The 18,731-nt window shown below is 41.5% G+C and overlaps 1 protein-coding gene across 3 annotated transcripts in view; it reads left to right on the top strand.

Moving 5' to 3' along the window:
- LOC135496367 (cytoplasmic dynein 1 light intermediate chain 2-like) overlaps positions 1-18,731 on the top strand; it is a 36,023-nt gene that overhangs the window by 3,619 nt on the left and 13,673 nt on the right. For 2 of the 3 annotated variants that reach the window (XM_064785658.1, XM_064785657.1), the window contains exons 4-10: positions 3,611-3,841; positions 8,358-8,545; positions 9,426-9,519; positions 10,262-10,397; positions 11,256-11,475; positions 11,926-12,033; positions 13,888-14,047. In XM_064785658.1, coding sequence (XP_064641728.1) covers positions 3,611-3,841; positions 8,358-8,545; positions 9,426-9,519; positions 10,262-10,397; positions 11,256-11,475; positions 11,926-12,033; positions 13,888-14,047 — 1,137 coding nt within the window. Of the gene's footprint in view, positions 1-3,610; positions 3,842-8,357; positions 8,546-9,425; positions 9,520-10,261; positions 10,398-11,255; positions 11,476-11,925; positions 12,034-13,887; positions 14,048-16,384; positions 16,419-18,731 lie in introns of all 3 variants that reach the window. The other variant, XM_064785659.1, reaches the window with a different exon arrangement.

Raw genomic sequence — 18,731 nt, 5'->3', positions numbered from 1 at the left:
ACATTCGACGTGAGACTCTTGGCAGGTCTCCTTGTCTAACTGCCTTTTAAAATCCACCCTGGTGTGATAATGAGGAGCAGACAAAACTTGATTGAGCAACTCAACTGCATTCTATAAAGAGGTTTCAGGAGAGGCAAGGGTTAAAAGTGTGAAGTCAGATGATACATCCACCACAGTTGCAGACTTAGACCCCTACTTTATCATTCTGATACTTCAACAGAATGAACACTGCAATCGGGAGTTTAAAGCACATACGAGGAAATTTTTATAAGTGATACCACTACCAGCAGAATTGATTACTGGTTATTTTCAGTGGGCTCACAATCCATAGTGATTTACCACAAAAAATAATGCATTTCGAGTCCAATATACAGTAGAACCTCTCTGTTAAGAACACCCTCGGGACTGACAAGTGCTGTCCTTAATAGAGAGGTGTCCTGATAAGAGAGGTCAAATTGAATGAAAACAGCCAATTTGGGACCAGAACTAATGTCCTTAATAGAGAGGTGTCCGCTAAGGGAGGTTCCACTGTATTCCATTCCGTCCCATGGCCATTCAAATGAAGACACCTTGATTGTCGTGTTTACATTTTGGAGTGAATTGGGGGCAGCTTTGAGCCAGAGGCTGCTGGTCCTTGGAACATGCTTTCCCATTTAAGGGGTGTGATCACACCCCTGTCATTGTGTCAAATATTGGTGTTAGCAGAAGAAATGGGGAACATCATGATATAAATACATGTGTCTTATCTTCTTTCACTTCATATCATAATTAGAACTCAAGTCGTCTGTTCAGTACACCATTCTGTCTCAAAACAGATCAATAATAGACTTGGCATAGTCATACTGGCATCTTGATTAGCTTTCGAGGTAAAGTCACAATTCAATTTTACGGTTTACGTTCCTCAGGGATGATGTCCAGGTAATAGCGTAGTCTAATACCCTCTCACTTCTTGCGCCCTACAAGCTGGTTCACTCAAGGGGCTCATTTCACAGAATACCATACTGTGTGTGACCAGATTCCCTTTGGCCGACGCTCGAATTGTACTCGGGACATCATCATTGTTTGGACTTGCAGCACATCTGCACGGCAGACAAACGAATCATAATACCTGCGATGTGAGTTGACGAGGAAAAATCAATTGCCCGAATGAGTCATCCGATCATATTGACACAGGCCTGGGACTCAATACAGTTTGTTTTCCGTGCGGTTAGATTTAATTGAATTTTCCTAGGCCTTGTTGTGATTGGGCGTTGGCCTGTTTTGCAGTTGCTGATGTTGTGTGCGGAGCCAAGGGAGGCTTTCTATTAAATTTTGTTTCGTATTGAGTTGCTTTGCTACCTAATTTTGCAATTAGAAGTGCTATGAGAACTGTTAATTTGTCCTGAGAGATACTAAGCTAAGGAATTTAGACGAAGCTGGCGGTCCTTGGTTGTCTAAGTCTAAATCAGGACTGAGAGCAAACAGCTCTTTGTAGCCTCTGTCATATCTGTCCGATCATCGGCCAAAATATACTTGAAAAAGACATTTTTTGGTTAACCTCTCGGAACATTCCCCTTTGGCCTCATCGAGCTATGGCCATGCATATCTGCTGGACTGGACAGAGAATTTTCCTGTCAATAGTCGTACAATATCAGAATTGGAAGCTTTCCTAACTCGCAGCTGTTCCTTGTCATATTTACATGTATCTGCTGATTTGTTGACAAACGACCAGGCATGCAGATAATAATCCAGTGTTTTGCCTGTTCGTGTTCATCAAGAGATGAAGAAGATCGATATACCTAGTAAACGCATAATTGATTAAGCGTCCAAAAGCACGTACTGCACTGGAACCTCTTGTAACACCTTGAGACTGAGAGTAGTCCCATGAGGCCAAAGGACTATTTTCAATATGAAACAAAAATTTTTTCTCACCTGTTTCGACCTCTCGAGTCACTTTGACCAGGACATTTTCTATTTAGGACAAGCACTGCCACTGACCAGTCCTGTTCGTCTCTGGAGGGGGGAAGTTGTTAGTTTATCAATTTCATGTACATGTATTTTTACACTGGAACGTTGCGCAATAGTGTATCGTCACTTCTGCGTTGTATCGCCAAGTCATGACGTTAATTCCCAAGTGGCGATATAACACACACGATCTTCTCACGACGTGACGATACAATATTGCTCAGCATTACAGCATAAATGCATTATTTTTCCTCTGCATCATCTGCCAGATGGCAGACTCGCGCTCAAGAGGTGTAATATTGATTTTGATGATGAAAATCATCAACTCAAGAGAGATTCTCTTCATGGTAAACAGCTTGGTACAAGCATCATTGGCATTGAGAACTTTGTTGGTGATCGTTCTGCCTTGTTTTTTCTTGGATGTCCAAAGCGTACAGATGAACTGCTCTCACATGTATGATGTAATCTCCTCACCCAGGCTCTGGCCTGGTTACAAAACAAACTTAGTTACTTACTTAGCTGGAGTTAACTTTAAAACTTGGTGTAATCTTCTTAAGTTGAGCCCTTTAGACTTTACGCCAAGTCAAAACGCCAGCGTTAGTGACAAAATTTGTTTTGATTTGAAACAACCGGGCCCTGGTCTGAACCCAATTACTCTTGACTGTTGTGTTTTATCTCCTTTATCAAATTGAAGCGCATCATTTCGGTGGAGTTTTAGCAAACTGATCCTCACGTCAGCATCACCTAAATTCTTTCACATAGGCAGAAACAACCGGGTCCTGGTGTGAACTCAATTACTGTTGACTGTTGAGTTAATTTCCTTTATCAAATTGAAGTGCATCATTTCAGTGAAGTTTTAGCAAACTGATCCTCACGTCAGCATCACCTAAATTCTTTCACATAGGCAGAAACAACCGGGTCCTGGTGTGAACTCAATTACTGTTGACTGTTGAGTTAATTTCCTTTATCAAATTGAAGCGCATCATTTCAGTGGAGTTTTAGCAAACTGATCCTCACATCAGCATCACCTAAATTCTTTCACATAGGCAGATTCCGTTCCAGCACCTATGCTAGTATGCAAGTCGGCTCCGTGCCAATACCTGCCCACATGTGTTGTTTGTGGTCATGCTTTGATCAACCACACATGGTTTGTTAGACTGATTTCCCAAAGTTAGTGGAGCAAGTCAATAATTCTAAGATTAAGAATAGTCTGATTTTCAGTATAGCAAGTGATTCCCAATATGGTTATATGTGACCCACCAAGGCAAAATGAGTCGCATGTCACACAGAAGATGAACCTATGACACCAGAACATAATAGAAGAAATTGATATGCTCAGATTTCACAAAAGGCATATAGTAGTGAAATGAACAACCAGTCCGTCTCAACCTGTCAAGCTCGGAGCGATGTGCGCCTCGTTTGGCCATGGCGGGCAAAGTAAAAGTATTGTTTATAGTGTCACCCCTTAATATACATGTATGAAAAGGCCAGCCACCTTTGGCTTATGAGATGATCTTTACTTTCAAACTCCTATCTCTAATGCCAGGCGCCTGGTAAGAAGTCAGTTTGTACCTGGTGGCTATAAACCAACTGGCCACATCGAAAGAGGTTTTACCAATTTTCGATTGAATTTTCTGAAAATCTTCTTTTGCCCGTATATTTTCAGATCACACTCGATTAGGCACATGGATCCTTGACGGTGATCCACATCACACAGGTCTTCTCAAATTTGCACTGTCAGAGGAAAACTTTGAACACACGATAGTTTTGTTAGTCGTTTCTATGGGCCATCCGTGGGCGATCATGGATTCGTTAAAAAAATGGAGCGCAATATTACGTGATCATATAGACCTACTAAGGATACCTCCGGAGCAGATGAGGGACTTTGAACAAAGTTGTAAGTATTGTAGGAAATGAAATACACTTGGCTGGGTCACAGCCAGAAGGTACCTTTGGTATGTTTTATTCCCTTGGAGAAGTTTAGAGTACAGATACTTTAACCTTAAAAAATGGAGCAAATTTTTTTTTCCGTTTAAACATGTAGACTATAAGAAAAGAAAATTCTAAACTGAAAAGTAATTTAGCATTTTTCACTTTGAAAAAAATTCTGATTTTTTAACCCCTCCCCACCTTATCATCCTGGATACCAGGGTCCTTCAGTTCGACTCCTCCCCTTGGTGAAACATAGCAAGGACAGGATGAGTAAAGGACCCTGGTAGTGAGAATGATGCATACTTAGTGTGCTTCACTTACATGTACATGAAAATATTTTATTTCCGCATGAGAAAATATGTACATGAACATCAACTGATGCATGTTCCGTTCTACATACAGTGACTACTTAGTTAACTGGTGCTTGGTCTAAAATTTTCTAAGTCACTAATAGAGGCCCAGAATGGGATATTGTCGATTTACGACCATGTAGGGCCTATACTAATCACATTTCAATGAAGAAAATGACAGAGTTTTGATTACATGTTCATTTCTTGATCTGGTCTTCTGTGGCCAATTTTATCAATCAATGGTTGGTATGAAAGGCAATTGCAGTTGTGTAATTTCCTAGGCCCTTTACCCTAACAATCATATTGGTCATTCCTGTAGAAAGTTCAAATCATGAGGAACACAACGTTGTTGTTACTGCTGATGCTTTTGCTCTTTGTCATGTGTCAGTCAATGATGGATGCTGGCAATGATGACGATGATGATGATGATGATGCCGATCAGCAGAATAGTGCTGCAGCAGTTGGTCTCCCTCGACGATGTAACAGTTACACTGTTGAAGCCAGGCTGCGACATGCCTTGGATTGCCAAACAGCAATTGAACATGGCCGCATTCTAAATGTCAATGAGTATGCTAGGCGCTATCGACTATCCCCAACAACGCTCAGGAGATGGATACAGAACATCGATGAAATGACGGATCAAGTGGAGGAAAATGCAGAACGCCGGCGAGTCAGAACCGACCATGATGGTTGTTGGCCGGAAGTTGAGAATATCGTGCACCAGCATTTTCAAGAACGGAGGAATATTGCCCTGCCCGTTTCTCGGTCGGACATTGTTAATGATGCAACGATTGAATTTCAGAACTGGTGGGGCCAACTCCCACACAATGAACTTGAGGACATTGCAGCACGTCGCCCCGAAAGGTCCCAGTTTTCTGCATCAGTGGGTTGGGTTACAAATTTTATGAAACGCAAAATTACATTACAGGATGTACTCGGCATTATAAGTAGAGCATGGAATGATGTAGCTCCTGAGTCTGCGGCTAAGTCATTTCAAGTGGCTGGCTTAACACCTCAACCAGATGGTCATTATCGTGATGATGTTGCAGATGATTTGTTGCTTGGTGAAAACGAATTGTCAGACTCCGATAATGATGATGATAACTTAAATTTTGACGACAACTTGGAATTGTAAAACAGTTGTAGTGCAAAGTAGTGAATAAGTAAATGTTGTTAATGGCATCGGTTATGTAAGTGTTAGTTACTTTACCCCCCAAGTTAAACTTTTGGGCAAAAATCTCACATCCCCTCCCTGATTCAAATGCCACTTTTTTTAGGGTTTACCCTGTAAAAAGCTTGTAACGACATTCATTTTCCATGAAAAGCACTGGCCAGTGATCGTAGTCTTGGATGGACTTTCTGCATGTCGGATTTCAAGCTATTAAAACTTTCTGAGTACTTGATGAAAGTGATCATAGTCAATAGGTATCAATGCCGACATGTGCAGTAGGCTCAAGTTGTCATTATTAGCCCATTCATGCTTCTCAAAAGGAATGTAGGCCCTGCACAACCCATCTGGGCCTAAAATGCATATTATAATGACCTATTATGGACTTAGAAAATTTTAGACCAGCACCAGTTAACTAAGTACTCACTGTATTTTCTTTAATAATTGTTTGAAGTCCAGCTGTCACAATTGGCTTTATGATAGTGTCTAGAAAATAAATAAAGGCACAACTGGCAATGATGATCAGGTGATTTCAGAGGTGTGAAAAAAACATGGCATATCCAGGACAGTCCAGCAGGAGTTCAGAATGACATACCACAACAAGTGGGAGGCCATGAATTTGGCGATATTGGGATAGAGGAGCCTCATAGCCTCATAGCCTCATAGCATGCTGGCTAACATGCATTAGGGTCCGGGTTTTTTTGAGAATCTAGGATTGTATTTCTGGATGAACCGGCTTTCAAGGAAATAATTTTTGGGGGGGAGGGGTACAAATACCCCCTTTGCTTCAAGAAGGTGGGTATGTACCCACCACCTTTCTCAGGGTTTAATTAATCATACAGAGGGGGGGACTTATGTTATGTCTTAAGCGGCATTTTAAGATACTAAGAAGCAGATATGAGCGTTTTCAGGTGCAAAAAAGCTTTAGGAGGGGTCCTTTTCTTTTCTTTTTTTTTAATTTTAGAATAAACATTTCAATTTTTTTTTTCTTTTTGTCCCCCTCATGAACAAAAACCTGGCGGAAACCCTGAAATGACTCTTAAGGCAAATGATCTTTGATATGAGACTGAGGTGACTCCATGTTCTCAATCTCCCTGCAGAAGAGTTTCCTGTTTGTAATGGTGTCTCTTGTCTGTGTGTGATAACTTCAACGCCACGTGTTATATCTGTGATTTATGTCATGAAAAAGTGTCGGTCCCACAATCGGAGTCAGACATCACAAATCACCCAGATAACAAACACAGCTGACAAATTTCTACGAACAGACGTAAATTCTTCAGCATGTTTAATAGGCTGGAACTGCATTTTCATGAGCTGAACCTTATCATCCGAGTTAAATTGGATAACACTCCTATCTCCTGGCATGCCCTGGGTGGAATTGGGAAGACAATCAACTGGGCAGTTTCGAAAAGCTTATTGATTGATTTTAGAATAGAGCCTTCTGTGAAAGATCACTTTCACCACCAGACCACATTCCATACAGACGTTGACGACAAAGTGTGTCACATGTGAATTCCATCATGGTTATGTCGTCTCCACACTTGACAGCCAAGTGCACCGCATGGGTCTTGGGACGATTCAGTCTGGTCAGCAAAATGGCCGATTTATTTTGCGATGACGTCATCTGAGCAGGATCTACATGAGTACAGGCGAGCAGTGTCTTCATTAATGCTCAGCTGCCTGTTCAATAATTTTTGTACTTGGGACATGTGTCCCGATGCGTGGGAGCCACTTTCTTTGTTGTGAGACCTCCTTATCATCTGGTGATCTATAAAAGACAACATGTGTGCAGTCAAGGGAATGCATACCGCACAACAGAGTCTGTACATGTACATGTAGAATGATAAACAAAATTGATTATGGCGTTGGATAAAGACAACATCATTTGTTGGACCACCTGTTGTGCAATGAAATTAGTTGAGAGGCAGACCTTGGATTAGTATGTTGATAAGGTTGATTCAGACATAGTTTTTGGCCGGGGTGACAGATTTATCAGGCATTTGAAAAATTATGCCTGTACCATGTTCGTAAGGAAGGGCTCAAGTAAGGTGCTGAGCCTTCAAATCAAATCTGAGTCTGAAAGATTTACCGCAGTCTGACTGTCACCGTTATACACATACCGAGTGCTGAAGAAGAACTCCGAGCCTGAATAAAGAATTTTTCCTGTTACATGTATGTGTGATTGGAATCGATGATCTATCTTCTCTAGCACCATTGCTACACCATCAACAGAGTGCGCCACAGTGCTGCAGTGTTCTTCACAAGGCCATTTGTCACTGTCAGGGTGGCCCACCCTACCTTGGCAGCTTACCACCCTACCTTGGAAGCACCCACCCAACTGAGAATTTTGTTTCTATAGGGCCACCCGACCTCAACTTGCTAGCCACCCTACCTTGTGTTGCGTACAGGCAAAACTTCTTCATTATCAAGGATACCACCATACCTTGAGAAAACACTGGGCAGGCTGGGTCAGTGACGTGAATTATATATGTTCAAAAGAATTGTTGTGTCTTTAGCTGTGATAACGACATCTGCATGGCCTCTATACATGTACACCAGCAAACATATAGATTTCACAGAACGTATGACTGAGGTCAGGCACAAGAGAAATAAGAGAAATGTATCTCATAAGCCGCGTTCTCACTAGACGTTTAATCGCTTTGGACCAGTTCCAAATCGTTTTATCCCGCTAAATCGCTTTACCCATTCACACTTAAAACCTTGAACTTTGACGTAGGTTTGCGATTCAACAACAGATAGCACTTGGATTTGAATAGCATTGAGCGAGAATAGCCCAAAACGCATTCAAATCGATTCAGAAGTGCTGTGTGAACCGATTCAAGGTAAATCGTTTTCCGCAGGGCGATTTGGGGAAAGCGGTCTAGAAGTGATTTATGTGAGAACACGGCTTTAGTCTTAGGTTGATAGAAAACATAACATTTCTTCATTCCTTCTTGTTTCAGTGGTGACACATTTCCAAGAATACGTCGAACCAGAGGAGGGCAAAGAGAGTCACACACAGCCCGCGAGACGAGGGCCAAATCCGCTACATCCTGTTGCGAGTCAAGACGAGGATAAAGTGCTCCTCCCACTGGGCGAGACCACGTTAACACATAACCTTGGAATTCCTATAGTAGTTGTAGTTACAAAGGTGAGTAGTTCACTTGGAGAGCCATAGCCAGGAGCCAAGGAGCCTCATCATAGTGGTTAACACTGCTGGCTACCACGCAAAAGGGCCCGGGTTTCGATCCCCGGGAGAGCCCAGGATTGTATTTCTGGATGAACCGGTGTGACTTTCTGTGAAGGAACTAAAGTTCCTGGCTCTTCACATTCCTTTGAATGAGATGTAAAATTGAGGTTCCTTGTATCTGGTGTATGCCAGGGCAGGTTAAAGACTCCACCAAGTGAGAAACATGAGTAGCTTGCGTGGACTTTTCCTCTGGCCAAAGTCGGAGTCACTTGGCCAATAAACCCAAAAGGTGCCTAAACGGTAGCGGCACAGAAAAAACACTCATCCGGCTTGGTGGAGGAATACTCGCTGGTAAAAATCACCTCGAAGTGCAGAGCGAACGCTGAAGAAGAAGAAAAAACAAAAAAATTAGGAGAAGATGGTTGTTCCACATAGTTGGCGCTTGGATGCGCCCTCTGTCACTGTTAAATGCTGTGAAAACCATGCAATTAAAAAGCCAAGTCGCAAGACTTGTGAGTGGTGGACAGGCCTGTTCAGGGTGGAGGGGCTAGTTGTAGAGCTACAGTCTTGACAGATTGCAATATGTTTGCAGACCAATGCTGAGATGAAGTTGCTTAGATCTTCTATTTTATGTAACCATGGGTTGTGATGATTCATATGACATATCAGTACTACCAAGAATAAATAAAGACTAGTCTTTATGAAGTCTTGGTACCACGCATCATAAGTGGTTCAGCTTACATGTCGCTTGCGTGATGTTTGGTTGCAAAATGGAGTAAGTTTAGCATTGTGTAGAACTGACCTTGAGCTGTCAACTGACTTCCTTTCAATCTCTTTTCAGAGTGATGCAATCTCCACATTAGAAAAAGAACATGATTACAGAGAAGAGCATTTTGACTTTATACAGCAACACATTAGGAAATTCTGTTTAAATTGTATCCTTTGGAAGTCAAAGCCACATACAAATGCATTACCCAGACCCAGATTCTCGATAGAATCACCGAACAGTTTCGAAGAAGGGTATTAAAGGGCAAATCTGATATTCAACAGATCTGCTGCGTTGCTCTTAAAGATTGTCCATGGATTCGCCCCTGATACTGTTTCAGGCTCACCGTATCTGTTTGCCATGCGAGGGTTCCTAGCTTCACAATCAAAGCCGACAAGGATCATCTATGGCGACAGAAGTTATTTTGGCGAGTAGCCCTCTTCTTTGGAACCAGCTACCGGCCCATGGGTCTCAGGATGGCCGATAATGTGAGTTCCTAGCAGCTGCTGAAGGCAGTGGTTTTTGAGAGACAATTTGGGGGTTGGGCGCCTTAGACTTGTAACAGATTAAAAGGTATGCTGTTCATGTTTTACTCACATGGTTTAGCAAAAAGAGATTTGAATAATGAATTCTTCGTTATTGATCGAGTGATAGCCCTGATCTAATGAGAGAACTGGTCCAAATAGATCATGAGAGAAAATCTCTTGAAATTTGTAAAGATCTATATTTGAAGAATAAACAAAATTGGCAATCCATGTCCTTGTGGGTTCAAGATAGAGGTTTCGATGAATATGGAGTTGTTTTCCCCATACAGCCAGCCCCAGAACCACCACACTTGCTAAAGCCTTTTGTTTGAAATGTTTCTCATGATTCTGATTTACATGTACTTGTTTTCCTTGACCGTCCGTCAGATGGTGCATCCCTGTTTTATTCTTCTGTAAAAGAAGACAAGAACTGTGACTTACTATTAAAGTACCTCCTTCATAGAATATATGGGTTTCCGTTCTCAGCCACAGCATTAGTCGTTGAACGAGATGCTGTGTTCATGTGAGTATGATTGATTTCATTTTGTTGTGTGTGTGTAAGAAGGGTAACTCGTGTCAAATTTCACCATATAATGTTTTAGCTGTTTTTGACAAATGACTACGTCACTTTCTCATAAATCGGTAAGGTTTTTGAATCGAAATGCACATTTTCTAGAAATTGACGGTTTAATCCCGCCCGGACGGCTCGCTTCGATGCCGTTTTCGTTGATGACGTCACAACATGAACATTTTCGTGGTCGCGTTAGTTTACATGCAGCAATTTTATAATAAATCTAATGAAAAATGGAAAATTTGAGCTTTACATTTGTGATCAACAATTAAAAACGGACGTATTTCCGCAAAGTTGTAAATCACATCATAGTATCACTTTAACCCTTAGAACCCGAGCGCCCGATTTCGGGACCAACTACTGTTGAGTGTGTCCTCGGAAGACCTTGGAAATCTGAACTGGTAACAGAGTTTAGAAGAGAACTGCTACTACTATCCAACATGTAGTGTTGTTTGTCACTGTTTGAGTTTGGTTGAACTTCGTGAAATAGACTATGGAGTGGATCTCAAAGATGCTATTGCATGTGTTTTCAGGTGGGCTCTTGAAGGGTACATACATGTAGTTGAAGAATAGTATGATGCAAGACATATTCCCTATGTTGACTATGATTATGAATATGTAGTTGCAGTGCTTCAGGCCTGCTCCCTTAGGAAGAGTAGAGAGGAATACTGGCCAACGGACACCACCCTGGGGTTCTGTGGTGGAACACTCTTGGACAGCCAACTTTGTTAGTGAAAACGGACTGAAAAATTCCAAACACAGAAGAAGAATGTAATTGCATACATTTCATTTATGTCTTTGCATTTACAGCCCAGCTGGTTGGGATAACGAAAAGAAAATTAGTATATTATATGAAAATATGACGAGTATGAAGCCGGACGATTCCTACGATGACGTCATAGCCAAACCAGTCATGCGAAAACCAATCCAGAGAGAGGTTGAGGTACTGGCGGAGGATGAGCAGGCGTTCTTAATGAAACAGCAGATGCAGCTCACGAAGCAGGCACCGTCTGGTAGCGGAGGACAGCGGGTAAGTGGTTTGTACAAGTCTTAACAGAAATTGAAATTTATCATGAATGGATTCCATAGAAGATATACCTGCAATGAGTTGGGCAGAGCATGGTACCTGGGTGCCAAACTCTTGCAAGTCCACCTCCACGAGAACCCTCAGTCATAAGCTGACAGGCAATTGCCACGGGGGTATAAAAAGTGTAAAAAGGTTCTGTTGCAGTTTGTACCAGTGTCATATTTGCAGTACAGTGCGGATTCTGACTTCAACTCTGTTCCCGTGAAAACCAAAGGGCTGTCAATCTGTACCCAGGTAACTGAGTTGTCTGACTTGTATTCTGGAGTCCTCTTCATCCGATCTGCAGATCAGAGAATGTTTGCGTGATGTTTTTGTGCACTGAAACGGAATAAGCTATGGAATTGGTGCAATACTCATATCGGTAAAAACTAAAACGGATTGGGTATTTTTCAGGAGTCTCCTATGAGGCCGTCACCAGGCGCCCAGAAGCAATCACCACGAGCCCCAGGGGCTGCTGCTGCCAATGCTGCAGGTCTTGCCGCATCACCAAAGAAAGCGGGTGTAAGTTTGCCTTCTTTCAAATGATCTAATCCAACCTATGTATTGGCCATCCTTTCATTCTCTACAGGGTCTGGTTTGCTCGGAACAGTCAGGCAGATTACTCCAGCATTTTCCTTTACAATCGATGGAGTTGCATAATTACATACCGGTACATTAGGTTTTCTGTTGTTATTGAAGCATGACGCTCCCCCTCGGCCCTAGGTGAAGTTTTAAGTTTGTAAGGTTTGACCATTAGCACCACCATTTTGGCTAGAACTCGAAATCCTAAAGCAATTAGAACTCAGGGTTTCCGCCAGAGGGGGGATGGGGGGATTCATCCCCCCCTAAAATATTTCAAGGGGGGATATCCCCCCCTTAATTTTGAGCACTAAAGTTTGTTTTACTGTCAAATGAGTAATTTTCATGATTTGATATGTAAAATTAGAGCGTTTGGGAGCCAATTGTAGCGGTTTTAGGGCCAAAAAACGTCTCAGGAGAGGTAATATACCCTTTTTAAGAAAAAAAAAATTTTAGAAAAATTTTTTTTTTGCTCCCTCAAATTTAATCCTGGCGGAAACCCTGAAACTCTTTTGAAATCAAGTGAATGCCCTTTTGAAACCTGGGAGGCTGTTCCCTGGAAAACAAAGAACAGACTCCCACTCTTGAAATTGTCATTCACTTGAAATCAAAAGAGCTCTAGTTGCTTTAAGATTTCAAGTTCTGGCCAAAATGGTGATGCCTATGGTCAACCCTTTAACAAGGATGACTATGTTATGACATGATTCCGACAAAAATAACTCACTCCAAGTGTTAATTTCTTCCTTCAGCAGATGCATGTACCAGTACATGCATTGCGAATGCATGACGCAGAGCTCAAGGTATTCAAACACTGTGAATTTAAAGCTGATTTTTGAGATACCTGATAAAATGGCGTTGTGAGCAATATCCCTGTAGTGAATTACTTATGACAGACTGGTGGGTTACCATGTTAATGCCATGGTTATGGAATGGCCATGGTTATGGTATGGTCACATTGATAATTTGACCTAATATATTGCTCATAGTGCCTTGTGGACCCCTCATCGCACATGTATACGTGACCTTGGCTCTGTGTTAACATGACTCTCCTGGGCTTTGTAAAAAAAGCAGATCTTTTTCCTCAGTGTCTTCCTCATGCTCATCCCTTTCTTTTTGACACGTGTGCTTTTTTCCCTCCAACTGCCAAGATAAATAATAATGTTCCCAATCATTCATAAAGCAAGGCATTATGTTACCTTCGTATACCACAGTCAACTTTCATTGGCCTATTTCTGTGTACAATCTATGCCAACTATCAGAATCTGCTATTTGCTGGTTACTGAAAAACATATAATGTTAGACAACAGGCTGTAGGACATCTTTTAACCCTTTAGGAGGCTGTTGCAAAGTTAAAGTGAAGCCAATAGAATTTAAACGAAATATTTTAGTTTCTCCTCCAACCCCCTCCCCCCTCAGAAACCAAAAAATTACGATTTTTTGCTTCACTTTCCAAAGCCTTGTGCTGCACCTCCTTTGACTTTTGGCACTTTGGGACATACTTCAAGGCAGGATCCTAATCTGCTTGAGGGCAACTGGTTTAACAGGGTGTTTGAAAGCACTGGTAGTAACAGGCTACCCAGGAAAATTAGGCTACCAGGCATTTAGGAGCAGATTTGGGCATTTTGAGGCCCAGAAAACGGATGGATTTTCAGTTAAATTCAAAACTTTGAAGCCTTTTTCCTCAAAGTGACAAAAATGGATGTAATATCTCAGTTTGGGATGAAACTCTTCCAGTGCAATCAGTACCGGCCATCAATTCCGACTTTTTTTTTATTATTGATGTTTTCTCCGTTTCAGATGGAAGGAGCCCGAGCGGGATCGACCAGTGAAGGCGTGCTAGCCAACTTCTTCAATAGTCTCCTGAGTAAAAAGACCGGTGGAGCCGGTGGCCCAGAAGGCGGGCCACCAGGACCGGGTGGACCCAGTGCACCAGGACCGAGAGGAACTGCCAAGACAGGTACGAAGTAAAAATATCTCGCCATTGGACAAACACCAAAGGTTTAGGACCATCTGGTGTACCCCCAGTTTCGTTGAGGCACCCCAATTTTGTTGAGGTCAATTGTTGGATACTTGTTTCGCACAGTTGGTCCCATTTAAAAGTTTCTAGCTGGTGTTGATTTCAGAGTGCTATGGAGTATGAAATAGGGACTCCATTTCTTCAAGAGCTATTTAATAATTTGTTGTGAGATATATTCAGTTACTTTGCAATTTTTGCAAAATTTGTTGTAATGCACACTTATTTTGCCTTTTGTGCATTTCATGTAGCTTTGACTTATTGGGTGATATGAATAAAGACTAGCAAATGCTTTTATCTAAAACTTCATGTACATTTACACCAGGCCTTTTTGTACAAAACTGAAGTAAAAGCATTTGCTAGGCTTTATTCATATCAGCCATTGCTTCAGAATGCTCCTTTGCCAGTTTGGCCAAATCATTATCAATAACTCAAAAAACGTTTTTGGTTTTTTTGGCGAGGGGGTTGTCTCTCATCTGACTATCACATCTATCACTGATGTCTGTCACTGATCAGTTGATCAGAACTTGCAAAAGGAGTGTTACTGCTACTGTAAAATTTCTCAAAGCACATTTTAAGTTGTATTAAAATCGATTTCTAACTCTTATTCTTCAGGCGAATCAGGTATCTGTTCATTTTGAATCCGCATGACCCTTTCTTGTTTGTTTTGTCACTTAATGAGGTTGCTTGTTCGTTCAGAGGTTGAGAGTCATTTACTTGTATCTGTTAGTCTTTTATTAGAATGTGTAGTTCACAAATGCCAAAGTTTATGCATATCACTATCAGGACTAGCTGTAAGTGCAGAGCTGGACAATTTTCAGTTGTTTGCCTGTCGATTAATTACTCTATTAACCCAATAACACCTAGAGCCACTACCAGCGCAAGTGCTTATTCCCCTAGGCCCCGACGTAATTTTACCTGGAAATCACATTTTTTGCGATGGGTCCAGTTTTTTACAAAATGACATAGGTGAACTTCCAAATAATGTATTATAAGTCCCATTTATTTCAAAGAAGATGAAATTCCCTATTAGATAGGGTACATCCAAATCGGAATCAAACAAACGATCCATTTCAGCAATTCAAATGTCCAACCTGAATTTATTGGCTTGAAGAGAAACAAAAACTTAATCGTCAAATATCTCAAAAACTTCTACAGCAACCACCATTGTTCATCCGGGCATTTGAAAGCTTAAGTTTCATAGACTAATAATAGGCGGTGTTCTGAAGGAGATCGGTAGCTATTAAGCGCGCGAAATGTGAATATTGGTGTGCGGGCGTGATCGGGTGCCTCCAGTGAGAACGGCGGGCGTGCGTCATCGGGCGCCTCCAGGTGTTATAGAGTTAAAGAGGTCTTGCCACGAATCAGGCAAAAGAACATAAGCAGTGCTACGAATGAAATGGGCTGGAACAAATGCTATGAAATGCTCGACGCATAGTGATTGATCATGGTAGATTATTGTCTGATTTAAATTGTTTTACACAATGTGTCTTGAAAATGCTAAATGGTGAGGCTATTCATACATGTATTATAAACAATGTTGCGTGTGGGGTATTTGAAACTGCACAGATTTATAAATGAGAAATTATTCCCACTTATAGGTTACATCAAGAATAAACAGTCTTTATGAATTCTTGGTTTCATGTATTACCGGGCCGTTCAAAATTCCCCATTTATATTTCATAAGGCTTTCGTGTCATTTTCCTTTAAAGAGATGGAAAAAGAAATCAGTGGCTTAGGGCTGTTGCATAGAATTTATATTAGACATGTTGGATGAAAATTTCACCATGGTTTTCTATAGAGTGTTTTCACGGTCAGCCATGTTGGAGGGCAGAACAATAATTTGTTGTGCCTAACTTATATGTAACTGAATCAAATGCTGTCATGGTCACTTGGACTTGCTTTGTTTTGTCTGCCCCTCTAACATGGCAGGTGATAAGGTCACGTGAAACCACTCTATACATCCTGGGTGCTTAAATTCTAGGCCGGGTCTATTTGGCAAGCCGCTCGCCAAACAGGCATCTTTTTTTGTCCTGTTTGGAGAGCCGCTTGCCAAACAGCACTAAAAAGCCACCCTGTTCGGCCAGCCGGGCTTGCCAAACAGGTAAAAAATCGACCCTGTTTGGCGAGCTGGAGACTTTACTTTAATATTAATGAGTTCGGCTCTCCATTCAGGACAAGAAAAAGTTGCTGTTTGGTAAGCCGGGCTTGCCAAGTAGTCACTTCCTAAATTTTATTTTGTTCGAGTTTAAAATCTTTCCCTTTCTGTATTGACTCTAGCTTACAGGTCTCAGTCTCCCTATGGTTGGTTATAGTATGTGCTATTCTACTCTGTTGGACGGAATGATGCTCTGTTTGATACCATTTACCTTTCCATTCCTAATATCATCCACATTACCTTTCCAGAACTGGGGCTTTTTTAAGACTGCAGACTGCAGTGCCCCCTTTTTCAACCCCCCTCCCCTCCCAATATCAAAGCTGTGATTCAAAGAAATTATTGGCCTACATGTAGAAATGCATGTGGTTGCCCTATCCATCAATGCTCACCTGCAATACCTGTAGAAATGCAAAATGAAACCCAAAATTTGCATGAAAAGTTCCCAGAGTATCCTGAGGGTAATATATAAGACTTCAGTCAATATATGAGTCTTCAGTCCCCAGCCTGTGTCACAGGGGCGCTGCAGTCCCCATTTGATTCGGCAGCAAGCACTTTTTACAGTTCTGCGGAAAATGTGAGAAAGCTTGACTTTTCACTTGTGCCATGCTGCATCCTGAGGAAATCATGGGTTAATGTTCACTTCTCCGGCCCTGTACACAAACCCCCGAGACATTCGCCCTCATTTGGTGAAGCTCAAGCGCAGAATTAAGTGCGCCCAATCAGAGCGTCGCTTCCATTTGAGTCCTGGAATTTCAAAAACGTAGTAGCAACGATATCCAAAATCGCATTTTCACCGGTGTTTGATCACGCCGACGACTAGACAGCACTCTGTCTCCTTCGAGGTGCATACTGCAACCTCGATTCTAGGATTCCTGAGTGTGATTTCCATTCATACAAATCATTAGAAGTACGGTACTGGAACCGAGGTTAATAGTTCTACTCGGTGCTGACTTAAAGGTGATATGCGCTTCACTGAATGAGGGCGAATGTCTTGGGGGGTTTGTGTGCAGGGCCAGAGAAGCGATTTTAATCTCTGATTTCTTCAACGTAGCAATATCAAATTGATACGCTTTGCAGAATTGTCTGCAGGGGTTGTTACTGCCTATCAGAAACTAAATGGCAAGTACAGAGCCTCTGTGGCAGAGGTGTACTCCTCTGGCTCTCATAATATTATCCTGACTCCTAAAAAATCCGACCAGACAGGTCACAAGACGCCAGGTCTCTTTTTCACTGGTTTAAATCTCATCTCATCTCATTAAAGCAGTTCACGCAACTATCCATTTTTTCCTCACCTTCGTTCTTTCTCTTTCTTTAGATGATGAAGAAGGTATAGCTTTCTGAACTCAGCATGGTGTTCATTCGAAACTAATCATACTGAGTTTATGATAGTGGGCGTTTTTAACAAATTTGACAATTTAAACAGCCTAAAAATCATTACAATACATGTGACCCGCTCTACCAAAACTAGGCGCTTGTCGCATCGGAACTTGACAGGTTGATACGGACTTGATGTTCATTTCCCTATTGTCGACCTTTTGTGAAATGTGACCAAATCAGTTTGTAATAGATTTCACAAAAGGTCTACATTAGGGAAATGAACAACAAGTCCGTATCAACCTGTCAAGTTCAGATGCGACAAGCGCCTAGTTTTGGTAGAGCGAGTCACACATGTGTGTCCGGTCTCGTAAAAGAATATTACATGTACCAGTGATGTGTATGGTAATGCACCCATTACATAATACTTTGATGTGCAATATTCTAGTGCAAGATGGACGTCAAGTGTAATTTTTGTCAAAGATTTCTTGAAATTTATTTTTGATACGACCGGCCACCTCCAGGTCTGGTGTGTATATGATTGAAGGTCTACATGGCCGATCAACCAGTTTGCAGCATTGAACTTGGCTATTCTAAAATGCATTTTCCTTTCGCCTCATTGTGGTCAAATTTGGCCCATTCTCTCGAAATGAAAAAAATGTCTCTTGACAAGTTTCTTGCTCTTGTTTAACCTCTTCGATTCTGGGAGAAGATCAATAGACTTTATTAACCCTGTAACTGCCGAATATTTGGAGCTTGAACAGAGAAGAGTTAGATGGCAGTAAAAGGGTTAAGTACAGTTAACCACCAAATGTTCCTGTCTCTTTCTTTTGGCAATTTGCCAAAATTTCTGAAAATAAAAAAAACCATGATTTGATTTTGGAAGTACAGTAGAACCTCTCTATTAAGGACACCCTCGAGACTGATAAATGCGGTCCTTAACAGAAAGTTGTCCTGATTAGAGAGGTCAAATTGAATGGAAACAACCAATTTGGGACCAACACTAGTGTCCATAATAGAGAGGTGTCTGCTAAGGGAGGTTCTACTATAGGTGACGAAATTTCTTTCAAATTGTTGAATAAAAGTATATTTGTTTACGACTTTTACTTTTGCATTTCTACATGAAGGTTGTTCACAAAATCAGGAAAAATTGAA

This window comes from Lineus longissimus, chromosome 11 (assembly GCF_910592395.1).
Source record: "Lineus longissimus chromosome 11, tnLinLong1.2, whole genome shotgun sequence".
Lineage (NCBI taxonomy): Eukaryota > Metazoa > Nemertea > Pilidiophora > Heteronemertea > Lineidae > Lineus > Lineus longissimus.
This window is presented reverse-complemented; position numbering and strand designations above follow the sequence as displayed.